The 12220-nt window shown below is 42.9% G+C and overlaps 1 protein-coding gene across 5 annotated transcripts in view; it reads right to left on the reverse strand.

The window, feature by feature from the left end:
* Nucleotides 1–1121: 1121 nt before the first annotated feature.
* SPIRE1 (spire type actin nucleation factor 1) overlaps nucleotides 1122–12220 on the reverse strand; it is a 120952-nt gene continuing 109853 nt past the window's right edge. For 2 of the 5 annotated variants that reach the window (XM_065753553.1, XM_065753554.1), the window contains 8 exons: nucleotides 12011–12098; nucleotides 11033–11175; nucleotides 8534–8707; nucleotides 5091–5228; nucleotides 3138–3208; nucleotides 2408–2435; nucleotides 2169–2305; nucleotides 1122–1758 (listed from right to left, as the gene is read on the reverse strand). In XM_065753553.1, the coding sequence (XP_065609625.1) occupies nucleotides 1500–1758; nucleotides 2169–2305; nucleotides 2408–2435; nucleotides 3138–3208; nucleotides 5091–5228; nucleotides 8534–8707; nucleotides 11033–11175; nucleotides 12011–12098 (1038 nt within the window). In that variant the 3' untranslated portion in view covers nucleotides 1122–1499. The remainder of the gene's footprint in view (nucleotides 1759–2168; nucleotides 2306–2407; nucleotides 2436–3137; nucleotides 3209–5090; nucleotides 5229–8533; nucleotides 8708–11032; nucleotides 11176–12010; nucleotides 12099–12220) is intronic. The other 3 variants (XM_065753555.1, XM_065753557.1, XM_065753556.1) reach the window with 2 other exon arrangements.

Here is a 12220-nt window from a genome sequence, read left to right on the forward strand (position 1 = left end):
ATGGGTGGGTGAATCCGTGCGGAGGTGTAAGGAGCCTCGTGGTGTGCTTTTCAGATCGACCTATGCCCACGCTGTCCCTGCAGCAGGTCCACGTGGGATGGACGCATTGCTGGGACTCACACAGCTCTGAGGTACCACCCATCATTAAACCTTCGCATACAAATATTCATAAATAGATCTGAAGCTTTTCTGCTACGTCTTCCTACAATACACTGCTATGCAGATATTAAATATGCCTCAGGGTATTAAAAAATTTATGAAAAAGTTACAGTAGTTGATTTTCAAGTATTAACAACTCGACTACGTTAGCCTTAAACACCAGAACTGACCCAGACCCAAATTATAGACTAAACTCTGCTCAAGCCTGCATTAAAAAAAAAAAAAAGTATTTTGATTAAAAAAAAAAGTGCAAACAAAGCATGTGATGCTGTCAGGTAATGGTGTAGCATCATTGGAACACCTCACCAGTGGCCCAGTGTTCTTCTGTGGGCAAAGTAAAGAGGGAAAAAGAATGAATCAAAGGGGGGGAAAAAGAGAGACTGCTCCCAATCTGGGACAGTGCTGCCCCAAATCCCAGCAGCACGTGTGTCCCTGCAGCCAAGTTACAGCCCCAGCAAAAATGAGGCTCACAGTGGGCACGCTGCCAACAGAGCCACAGTGGGGTTTGCGTGCCCGCCAAGGTGCACACATCCACCCTCCTGTCCCCTCGCCACAAATAACACTACAGAGGTGCCCCAGTAGCACCAGAGCCTCTCTCGTTTCCCATCCTCCCCATCCGCTGTCCAGCTCTGCCTACCACCAGCATCACTACCACCAGCACCTGGCATCATACGTTCAAGTAGGCAGTACGCTCCTGGAGCCTGCCCACACACACCCAGGGCAGCACTGAGGCCTCGAAGAGCAGTAGCCCCATGGTGAGCAGCTCTGTCATACCTGCCCCATGGCATAGACACCACAGTCCCATGTTGGATCCTGACCTCAGAGCAACAGAAATGGTTCAAAGAAGGACTGCTCGGAGCACAGGCGCTCGCACCAGTGCCTGGTGTGCTCTGGAAGCAGGATGTGAGCACTGCTAGCTTGGTAATGCCCACATGACTTACTGCTTGCTACTGCACTACTGCTGACTCTGTTAGATCGGGTTCCCCATTAAGCACACGTTACAGCTCATCTCTGGAAAATGACTCAAAGAATGGTTAAAAAAAGAAGACTGAAAGCAAGAAAAGGCTTTCTAGTTTCAATGCACACATACAAAAGAGGCAACGATTGCAAAGTGTTGATTTTCTCCCGGTGCGAGCAGCTGACCTGCTGTGTGTCATCCTGTCCAGATAAAAACACAGCTCCCGCATCTCTGGAAAACATGGTGGTAGGAAACCCTGTGACTGAATGCAGATCCAAGCCGGTCAAGTGAAACGAAGCGACGGAAGGATAACCCTGTTTTGGTGACCTCCCCTACAGACAATGACCTCATGAAGACAAAAGCAAAGAAAAAGGCACAAGGCTCAGATCTCATTGATAGTTCTCTCAGAGGGGCGGTAGTCAGAGGTTCCTGGAGACGACATGTAGAAGGACTGTGTCTTCCTTTTTAACCTGGCTCGCTTGTTGGCCAGGGACAGGCTGCGCCGGCTCGAATTGATGATTTCTGAAATGAACTTCTTGCAGTCCACACACACTTCCATCGTGCTCCAGTCCTCCATTAACTCTTTGGGAAACTGCAGCTCTTCATGTGACTTATCCACAGATTTGGACCTTGAGGACAACCTGAAAGCAAAACAGCAGGACTGGTCTCAGTATGCAGCAGCATGGCAGAGAGCAACCTTGGATGCCTTCAGGAAACAGCAAAAAACAACTGGAGTCAAAATCATTCTGCTTTCTCCTGTCCCAGAAATGACACCTGGCTCAGCAAGACTGCAGGGTCACTAGCTGGAAGTGCATGTAAAGTTGGACAGTGCGCCCAGGTCCACATCCAGGCAGCTTTGGAGACCTCCAAGGAGGAGACCCCACAGCCTCCGGGCAGCCTGAGCCAGTGCTCCGTCACCTGCACAGCACAGAAGTGCTGCTGGTGCTCAGAGGGAACCTCCTGTGCTCCAGTTTGCTCTGTCCCAGCACTGGAGTTTGTAACTCCAAGAGGCACTCCCAATGCACACAGATGAGCCGGGGTTGCTTCTCACCTGGGCATGCTCCGCAGTGACCGGTGGTGGCTGGTAGAGGGCTTCTCCGGCCTCATGAAGCTCTCTCCTCGCTGCAGGGTGGAAGGTCCCAGTGAGAAGATGGGTAGAGTAGAGTATGGCTTTGATGGCAATCGCATCTGTTGAGCACAGAAGGAACGTGTGATGTAAGGAAGATGCAGTATCATTTCCAAAGACGACAGCTTTTCAGAAAGGGGCGAACCAGAAATGTGTTTACTTACCTTTTTGCAGCACTGTGAGCATACAGGCCTGTGGAAGAAAATCAAAGCCTGAGTCATTTAACTGGGCCACGCCTAGTGACATCCAGAATAAGAAATAAATACCCCAACCCCTTACACAAACATTTTTCTTTTTAACATTTCATGAATATAAAAACTTCAATCAGAACATGAAACCAAAAGCAAGGAGAAATGCTAAGCAAGAACTACAGCTACAAAAGAAAGAAAGGGGAGAAGAAGGGGAAATAGCAGTTTTTCCTTTAAATAAATTTCCCTTGGTAAGTGACATGGTGGATCAATGTTTCCACAGATCTTACAGATTTATTGTGTTGTTTAGCTTAAGTTTCTTCCCTGCAATGAACAGGGACACCTGCAGCTACATCAGGTTGCTCAGAGCCCCAGCCAGCTTGACCTTGAGTGTCTCCATGTTGGTCTCGTGACCGCCCTCACTATAAAGGACTTTTTCCTTAGCTCCAACCTAAATCTCCCTTCTTTAAAGGTTTGAAACCATTTCCCCTTGTCCTATCACAGCAGACCCTGCCTGAGTTTCAGTCCAAGGAGGCATGTCACTTACAAAAGATCCATTTTAGCACACTAATACAATATGGTTTTAAAGCTGGACTGTTAAATGAGAACAGTCAATGCTATGCAGCTTTTGGGGTGATCCAAGGTACAACAACACATTTTTCACGCTCCAGTGGTACTTATTTAATAACAGATAGTAAATAATTACCTTTTACAGAACTGACAAGTGTAAGACCAGGTAAAGAAAGAAAACCTTCTCGTCCGACAGCAAAAGCAGAGCTGAAAGGAGAACAGAGAAGTTGCCATGTTAGACAAGTTCCACACAACAACGACTTCGTTTGTCAGCTGCCATCAGTGAGAGCAGTGTCACAACACAACATGCAGTTCTGGGGTTCCCGCCTACAGGAGGATATTGAAAAGAACTATATCTTCATATATTATAAACCATTCTTCTAACTTTTAAATGCTTGCTTAAAAAATTATTGTATTCCTCCCTTGCTGGCGCTTATACCAGTGCTATATTAACAAAAAATCCAAACCAAGCAACCAAACAAAACGACAGCAAAGTCAGAGTAACGACAGTAAGTACAGTAATTATTGCAGCTGAAGAACACAACAACTAATGGGAATACACTCAGCCATGAATACATTTAAGCTGGAAATTGTTCCTAGTAATCTGTGTCAGATTCTGGAATATGATGTGGCTGCCTGTGATACGATGTGGTGATTTTTATTCCAATCCTATGTTCCTGAACACTAGAGTAGGTCCAGGAATGAGCTACTGCAGCTATCTTACGTGAGGAAAACCTGTTTGATTCATTGAAAAGAGGCAGGTGTCACAGGTTATGAACATTTATATGAAGAAAAGGCATTGAAAAATGGAAAGGCTTTTTTTGTCATACAGATGACACACTGAGATCCAAAGACAGGGATGTGAGGCTAGACAAATTTGATTGAAAATAAAAGGGAACCATTTTAATAGTAGGGTAAATTAAAGCACCAACTCACTGCGAGGTCTGATAAAAGCTGATTGCTAAGCTTTATGTTGCATGACAACATGCAACAGTTCAATCTGCTGCTAAATTAAGCCTTCAGATTTTGGTTCTCCTGCCTTAAGGCGATCAAACCTTTACAACTGCATACTAATCACAGCCTGTAGTTAAAATACATGGTGCAGTCAAAATGTACTTATTGGAGGCGTCTGAGAAGCACGAGTCAAAAGAAGGGGAAAAGGGCATCGCTTCTACTGGTAAATATCAATTCCCAATCCACAGTTCATAGGAAAAAAATGTGTTAGTTAATGGGTCCTCCAATATTTCATGTTTAGGATCGCTTTGGTTTTTGAGTACTTGCAGTTCTCCAGCGTGCTTTAAAGTATTTCTCATTTCTCATTATAAATGCCACAGCAGAGCTCAGACTGCTGGTTAGCACAGGACACTGCTCATGAGGTGCACTGCACAGGAAGGGTGGAGCCTGAAGAAATACCTCAAAGCAATGGGGAAAACCACACCAGGTACCCCACTTGTTCTGGGGTGCAAACAGTTGGAGACAGAAACCAGGCACATACCAGACAAACCTCCAAACAAGCAGAGCGTGGCCCAGACTTTAAGCAGACACCAGGAAGATTGGTAAGGCTTGAGAACTTGCTATTGGGTCACAGAGACTACAGATGTTTCTACTCTAGAAATGGGAATTAAGTACAGAGGGGAAGATTCTGTAGATGTAGGGGAAAACGGGCTACTTACAAAAAACCTTAATTTCCTACTGCTAGCTGTAGCCCTATTTTCTAGAATAGAAATGCTAAGCAATATTGCAGGAGACGTGGGCAGAAAAGACCTTACTGAAATGTAAAACATACATATACAGATACATTCTGAACGCCGCAAACACTGCTGCATTTTTATAGAAGGTATCAATAAGATATTTCCATGTAGAGCTTTTATGTTTATATATATAATTCAAAGAAGCTGACCCATGTGCAATAAATTTAAGGGGATGTTTGGTGGATCTATCTTCATCAACACAGGACAGGAAACAAATGGATCTAACTAGCAAGCTCTGACACCTGCCCCCAGCTTCCGTCAGCTTGAAGATGTAAACGAGAGGTCTGTGCAGCCAACCTCCCGCAGTGAGCTCGCTGCCTCCCCAGGCTCAGCCATACCTTTCCTTTCTTGAGAGCATTGTAGACATCTTTATACTGCTGGTACTTTTCCAGTTCTGCCTTCACCAGCACCTGACGGATGTGCATGACTTCTTCCACCGTCAGAGCCAGGCACTCCACCGGGTAACAAAACTCCTCCTGGAAGCCGAAAAAACACGTCATTTCAAAGCCAAATTGATTCTTCTAAATCTCAGCCTAGGCAACCAACCACCTGGTTAGTAATGCCAGAAAGACAGTTTCTCCCTTCAGTAGCACTGGCTCATTCATGGGCACCACACGAGTTTCAAATCATCTGAAACAAAGGTCTGATGTTCAGGCTCCACAATGAGTTTTGTTCATTCTCCCTCCTCAAGCCATTTGAACCCTCTCTCCATTTGTCTTCCATTACAAAGATTGGTTTTAATCAACTGACATTTGGGTTTACTATTTGAAAAGGAAAAGGTAATTTGGCACATGGTTTTACTTCTGTAAGTATTCTTGAGAACACACAATTTTCTCTGAGACTTTGTGGTGCCCAGAATGGCCGAGGAAAGTCATTAGTAACCCATTCCAGCAGAATTTTTTATTCAGTGGTACCATATCTTGGTGTTCGTGTGATCTAATAGCAAACAGTTAAGGCAATCCAGGCAGACAGGCTTTCCTTTCTGCCCCCAGAAAGTAACAGTGGTGACTGAAGCTTTACAGGGTGACCTTCAAATATAAAGCACGAGAAGCGGTCAGCCACTGTTGGATTACTAGCGGCAAAGAATGAAATAGAGAATGACCCAACAACTTCCCGCCGACACAATTTCTGTATTTCAGCGTGATGGAGAATACTGAGTAGAGAACTCCTGAATTTGGTACCAAAGAATAAAAGTGCCAACCCAATTTGTAATCCAGCCCTGTAGTTGATTATGCAGCCCCAACAGAAAGACAGAAACCTCTGTGGGAATTCCCATCGCCTTATGCTCAGTGAACCCTTTCAGTGAACCCAGAGGGTCTACTGTGCGGTAATGACAATGACATCCAATGCTCTTTGAATAAAGGAAGGAAACTTTTCCTGCAAATACAAAGACACAGCTGACAGTTTGGAGGTCTAATTTATAAATTGGAGAGATGGCTCGGATTAATTGTGAAATGCTCAGTTTACACTGACCCAGAGTTCGGTTCTGTCTTTCCATTAGATTAAAGAGAAAATCCTTCTACGTTGCAGGCCTGGCAAACATTAGCATTTAGGAACCACCACATGTTTAAAAACTGTTGTCTTACCTATCTAGAAAGGGAACACAAAGAAACTTCACTCTGTTTAAGGCACCCCACAAAAGACTAGAATCAAGTTAACTTTGTTAGATGTGCCAGCTAAACCTTTGGGTGTACGGGCGCTTGTTTTCTGGAAAGAACAAACTATGTCAAAAACAACTGCCGTTTGCTCTGAGGTGTAAAACAGCACAGCCAAACAAAATGCCTTCTGTTCATTGTGAGACTTCACAGCTAACTGGCTGCTATCGCACTTCATTCTGGTCCTTCCCATAGCAACTGCCTCACTACAGGGAAAGCACGGTGGCGGGCCGGGTGAGATGGGAGAGGAAGTGGGTGGGAAAGCATGATACATACAATGCCAGCAGAAAACCTCAGTTCTGCATCGTGGGAGACCAAGAAACTGACTGAGGTGAATGAGGCAGGCTGAATGCTTTTCATCAATCAGAGCTTTAGGTCCTTTAGAAACACAGTTCTTACTTGGAGGCACTTCCTTCCCCCCCATGTGCGCCCGCTCCGTTAATTTATAGGACGATGATGTCAGTGAGTTTTGCTCCTTTGAAGACAGTCTGTAGATCTACTATAGGTGTAGAGCAGCTACCAGGGGAATAGTGTGGGTCTGTTGTACCAATCAAAAATGATTACTGCTACAGCATGGAGAAATAGTTGCAGGCAACAGGGGAAACATAGAAAAAAATGTTCACATGTTTAAATGCTAATGTTTTAATTCCAGAGTTTACACAAGGACAACAAAATGTTAATGCAACATTAAATGAAAGATAAATATGATGCTGATTTCAGAAAACCGCTTGATTTCCCCCCCCCACCCCCCCTTTTTGGCATAGAAATAAGTATGCAAGAAAATCTTTTGTTTCAACGCTAGCTGTAAGGCAGTGAAATTAATTAAAATCACACTAAGCACTGACTAAATTTCATTAAACAATGATGCTCTGGAATTATTGCTCAAACTTCAGCAATCATTGGCTCAAGTCAGGCAGCTGCAAATGAGAGAACTTCAGTTCTCTGCACAACCTGCATATGGCAGAACATGCTAAAGACAAAATGTGATTAGAATGGTCTTCATTTTCTGGAATTGTCCTCAATACTCATTTTAATATTCAAGGTGAGTCGGTATTCTTATTTTTAAGGGAAATAATCTTATTAAAAATACTAATTTAAACTTGAAGCCTCTGTGATACTCATGAGAATTGGCTTAAAGCTTTGACAGTGCAGTCACTGTATAGACTGTAATAGCTTATGGTGTATATAAGTAACTTATCTTTTTCTACTTGGGAAAAGCAGGTAGTAAGGATTATATATTTATAATGTGAAATAAAGTGCTTTGTAGGTCATTCTCAGCATGCATGCACCTGATCGGTCCTATGACTATCTTTTATTTACACTAACATACTCCTTGTACAAATTCTCATTAAAAGATGTCACTAGGCAGTCAACTGAGCTGCACCCGTAAATTGCAATAGGAACATGTGCCAGATTGGACTCTAAATTCTGCAATTCACGGTTAGTCAAGCACTCTAAGCTCTCACTGATTTTGCAGACTAAACAGTTTCTAAGAAGTTCAGCTGGGTGTCTCAGTTCTCCTGCAGAAGACTGCACTCTCATTTATTAGCTGGGACAAGGAAAAGAAAAAAAATCAATTATTCATGTTTGAATCTACACAGGGAGGAATGAGTCACTTTTTCTTGTTAGTGGGTTTGCCCTCCCTGCTACGGTTAGGAATTATTCTCTAAGTTCTGATACAAAACTGTGCTGAGAAAATGCTAATGGTTTTGTTTTGAGTAAAACAGATTGCAGATGCCCTTCCATTCTACATGGTGTATCATGTTTGAAACACAAAAGCTCACTCTTTTCAACACAGTCCAAGGATTACAATAGTTTTGCTGGTTTTGTTTTGTTTTTGCTTTTTTTTTTTTCCTGCGGGATCTTCATGCGCTGTAATATTTAAGGTCTGTCCCACTGATAATCTAGTGATGTTGCATTTTTAGTTTGCTGTCCTTTCAGAACTGATTTCTTTTCCCCGTGAGGTGATTGAAGACACACAGATATCCTACACACACTGAAATCAATGTCAATCAGGTGCGGTGTCCCAGCCTAAGCTTTAATTCTTGCCACAGCTTAGGAAGTGCTCCCCGAAGAGGGAACATGCTGGTGAAGGTGATTTCCAAAGCCAGCAAAAAGAGGCAAACCTTTGTGGGTTTCCACCTGCTGGCAAAAGCTCTCTCACAGAGATAGTACATAGCCCCTGCCACCCCACACATGGCTGCTTCAACGGGATGAGAGCTGAGCAGAGAAGCTGTTTGCATAGTTGAAAAAAGTGGTCTGAAAGTCATCCTTGGAAATAAACTCCTTATCCTAGGAACCTGAACAATAGATAGGAAGCAGAGAAGCGAATGCTGTGTATAAATGAAATCATTAGCTTTGGTCCTCTTGGTCACGAAAAATAATAATGATGATGATTTAAAAAAAAAAAGAAAGACAAAAAAGAGAACAAACTACAAAGGCATTCATATGTACAGATCAGGACATGGCTTCATCTCTGATTAGGCACCAAGGCAGCTCACTGCAGTACGCACAGCACCAGGCCAGCCCCACAAAAACCTGCCTTCCCATGGAGCACTGGCAGGGCGACACATCAAAAGGACGACTGCTGGCTTTTTACCAAGTTTGTTTCCCTTCCCCACCTACTTAGCTCTAACTCCCTCTGTCTGATGAGATGCCGTTTCACAAAACCATAGTTAGTATGCAAGGCAGACCAGCTTCTTGCTAATTCTGCTAAGAGACTGCAGCAAACTCCTGCCTGTTTGTTCCTGGCATGGAGACCTATTTATTGACGAGGCCTCTTCCACCTTGAAGAGAAACTGCGGTCACAGGTGCGGGTGATAAGAAATGAAACTCCATCAATCCTGGAGGAAGGGATGAAGAAGCGTGAAGTCAAACAAAAAATAAATCATATTCTGCAGGTATTGCGAAGCGTTCACGGAGGGAACGGCAAGGTTACACACGCAGCACCCGGCACAGCCACCAGCATCCTTCAGGCAAGGAAGGCCTTTGCAGGAAGCCAGCGTGTGTAACTGGGACAGCACCATCACATCACGAACCACCTACCAAAACTAAAAACAGAAGGACTGTGGGAGTTCTGTCACACCCTAGAGGGCACTATTGCCAAATTAGAGAATTTAACGCTCCAGGCATCAAGTAAGTCAGGTTCTCGTTAAAGGAACATCATTTCACTACTGATTTTCCTTCTCTCTCGCTCCACAGCCCTGGCTCCACCATTCAAAATAACAGCCTCATATTTAAGATTGTTCAGTTGTATGATTCTCTCAAATACATGAGATGAGATGAATATAATGATGTACCACGTTTATATGGATTAAAAAAGTGATGGAGCAAATACCTCAGTATAACATGCAACGCCTTCTCCCTTCCTCCCTTTCAGCAGTGTGTACAGGAACAACTTTGGACTTCTCATGAAATAAACCCTGTTCTTGTCCAAACAGTGAGTGCAGCAGGCACTGACAACGACCCATTTTAAATGAGAGCATCTTCAAACACGTACCAAAGGAACCTCCCACTGACTCTGGTGCAACATGTTATGCTCCAGGTTCACTTCAGCAGAAGTCTGCCTGTGCAGCATTTTATCAATATGCTAGCTACTACATCACTTCCACCACGAATGAGAAACTATTTTCTTGTGGAAGGATATAGTAAACAAAATCCAGCAGACCTTCTGAAATGGAGAAAGCATACTGTGGGAATATTTGGGCATTATTTTCTTGCTAGTTTATTATCAACTAAAGGGTTCAGATCCTGGCCACCACTGCTTGGGCAAACAAGAACACTCTTCAAAGCCCACTAATACCACTGCTCTAAAATACAGGGTGAGTGAATATTCCCTTCCTTTCAGCACTAAGATGCATTTATTGACTTCTCTATTCACAAGCACCTCATGGGGAGTACTTCAAAACCCTGCTGGTAGGAAAAAGAGACAAGGAATATATCCTGCATGAAATTACAAAGCACTTATCAGTAGGTCACATAAAAGAACCAGGATTTCGTACCCTTTACTGCTTACACTCTGTTGGAAAACAGCTCTCAATTAAAGCTAATTGATCAAATGTACTGTACTTTCTTTTCAAGTAGTAATACAGTTTTTTGCCTCGGTGACTTCAACTAAGCAACATAAACAAACCTTGATTTGGATTACTGAAAGAGCTTTGCACGTATAAACATTAACCACACAAATTCTTAGGGTAGAAAGAAAAGAGGCCATTCCATTCATTCAGCCATTAACTAAAATGCTGCCAAAAACTACATTAAAAAAAAAAAAAAAAGCATACAAAAATCCAGAGCTTTCGAATTGTCTCCATTCAAATGGAAAATCAGTGAGGCAAAGTTTGCCTGTTTTGGTAATATCCTGAAATAAAAGCAAGGGACATGGCTTTATCCAGAGTCCTAATCAAAGTGCAAATATTTTCCGAGGCATCTGTACCTGGGATTTTGGATCAATCAGAAAGGCAGAAAGTTCAAATCTTGATTTCAAAACGTCTTTAGTAGCCCAGGGCTGTTTCTGAATTCAGGAGTTTTCTTTGAGTCAAGTTCTAATCACACTGAAGCCAAGTTTTAATTTTCATTATACTCTTAGCATGCCTCTTTTTCTCTCTCCTACCACCCACTCCACTTACAAGTGATCTGGAGCTCTGTTTTGAAGGTGGTAGAAACTGTCTGACATTGGTTGGAGTTTCCTTTTCAATGGAGTGTCGTCTCTGAGGTGGCTGCCGTCTCTCTGGCTGTGGTGTAGATGATATGGGCAAGAACTTTGGAGGTGCTAAAGATTCAACCAGCATAAAAGGATTAGTTCCTGTGAGACAGACTGTTGGATAACATTGCTCAGTACTCGAAACAGTCATCGACTTCCTAGAATTTCTACCACTGAGGGCTCAGGTTACACCTACATACTCAGAGCATCTTCAGTACAGGTATGACACAGATTACATTTTCAAGACTGAAAGAACAGGAATACTTGTAAGACCAGCAAATACACGCATACTACTATCCATTTGTCACTGTATATAAAGAGTGTTGAGATATTGGCTTTTACAACTTATTTCACCACTGTGCACAGATTATATATTTAATTACAAAAGCTTTCCAGAAAAATTGGAACTCTGTTGTACAGTAAACCCTACTATAACTGTCTGAAACAAAAAGATCAGATTTTTCCCTCTTGCTAATAAGTACTTTGCTCGTGAGACATATTGGTGTCTCACGAGCAAAGTACTATGTGCCTTTCAAACAAGTATATTCATTGATGTCAGAGGTGCTGAAAACATTTAAATTGGCCTTTAGATTGGTTTAGAATGTGTTTCTGCAGCAACAAATCCTTCTGATATGAACACAGCTGAAATACGCACTTCTGACTTCCAATTCCCTACCAGTTTCAAATGTGAAGTTTTCTGTTTCACAAAGATATCCACATTTAGTATAGGCTACTGCCTTCCACTCATTAATTACTGCATTTGACCTATTCAGCGTGTTCCAGAGTTCAGATTTACAGATTTATTCCATTTACCCTCAGCTTCAGCTTCCTGTAAGAGTTTCAAAGTTCACATAACAGAAGGCAACAGAACTAGGGGAAAGCAGGTGCTCTAATCAAAACTCACTCTTTCTGCTGGTACCTTCCTGAGAGGGGTCTTCCACTTGTGAGGGGGAGATGCTGCTGCTGCTTGTTGATTTGTGCACCGTTTCCTCCTGTGCGGAGAGATGAGAAGAAATAGAATTTGTCACAAATTATTTTTTTCTTCTCTTACTGCTTCTTAGCACATAGAAATCAAAAGCTATCAAAGGCATTTTACCACATTAAATCACCCAAA

This window comes from Cyrtonyx montezumae, unplaced genomic scaffold (assembly GCF_038088225.1).
Source record: "Cyrtonyx montezumae isolate F1298 unplaced genomic scaffold, pur_monq_1.0 scaffold_8, whole genome shotgun sequence".
NCBI lineage: Eukaryota > Metazoa > Chordata > Aves > Galliformes > Odontophoridae > Cyrtonyx > Cyrtonyx montezumae.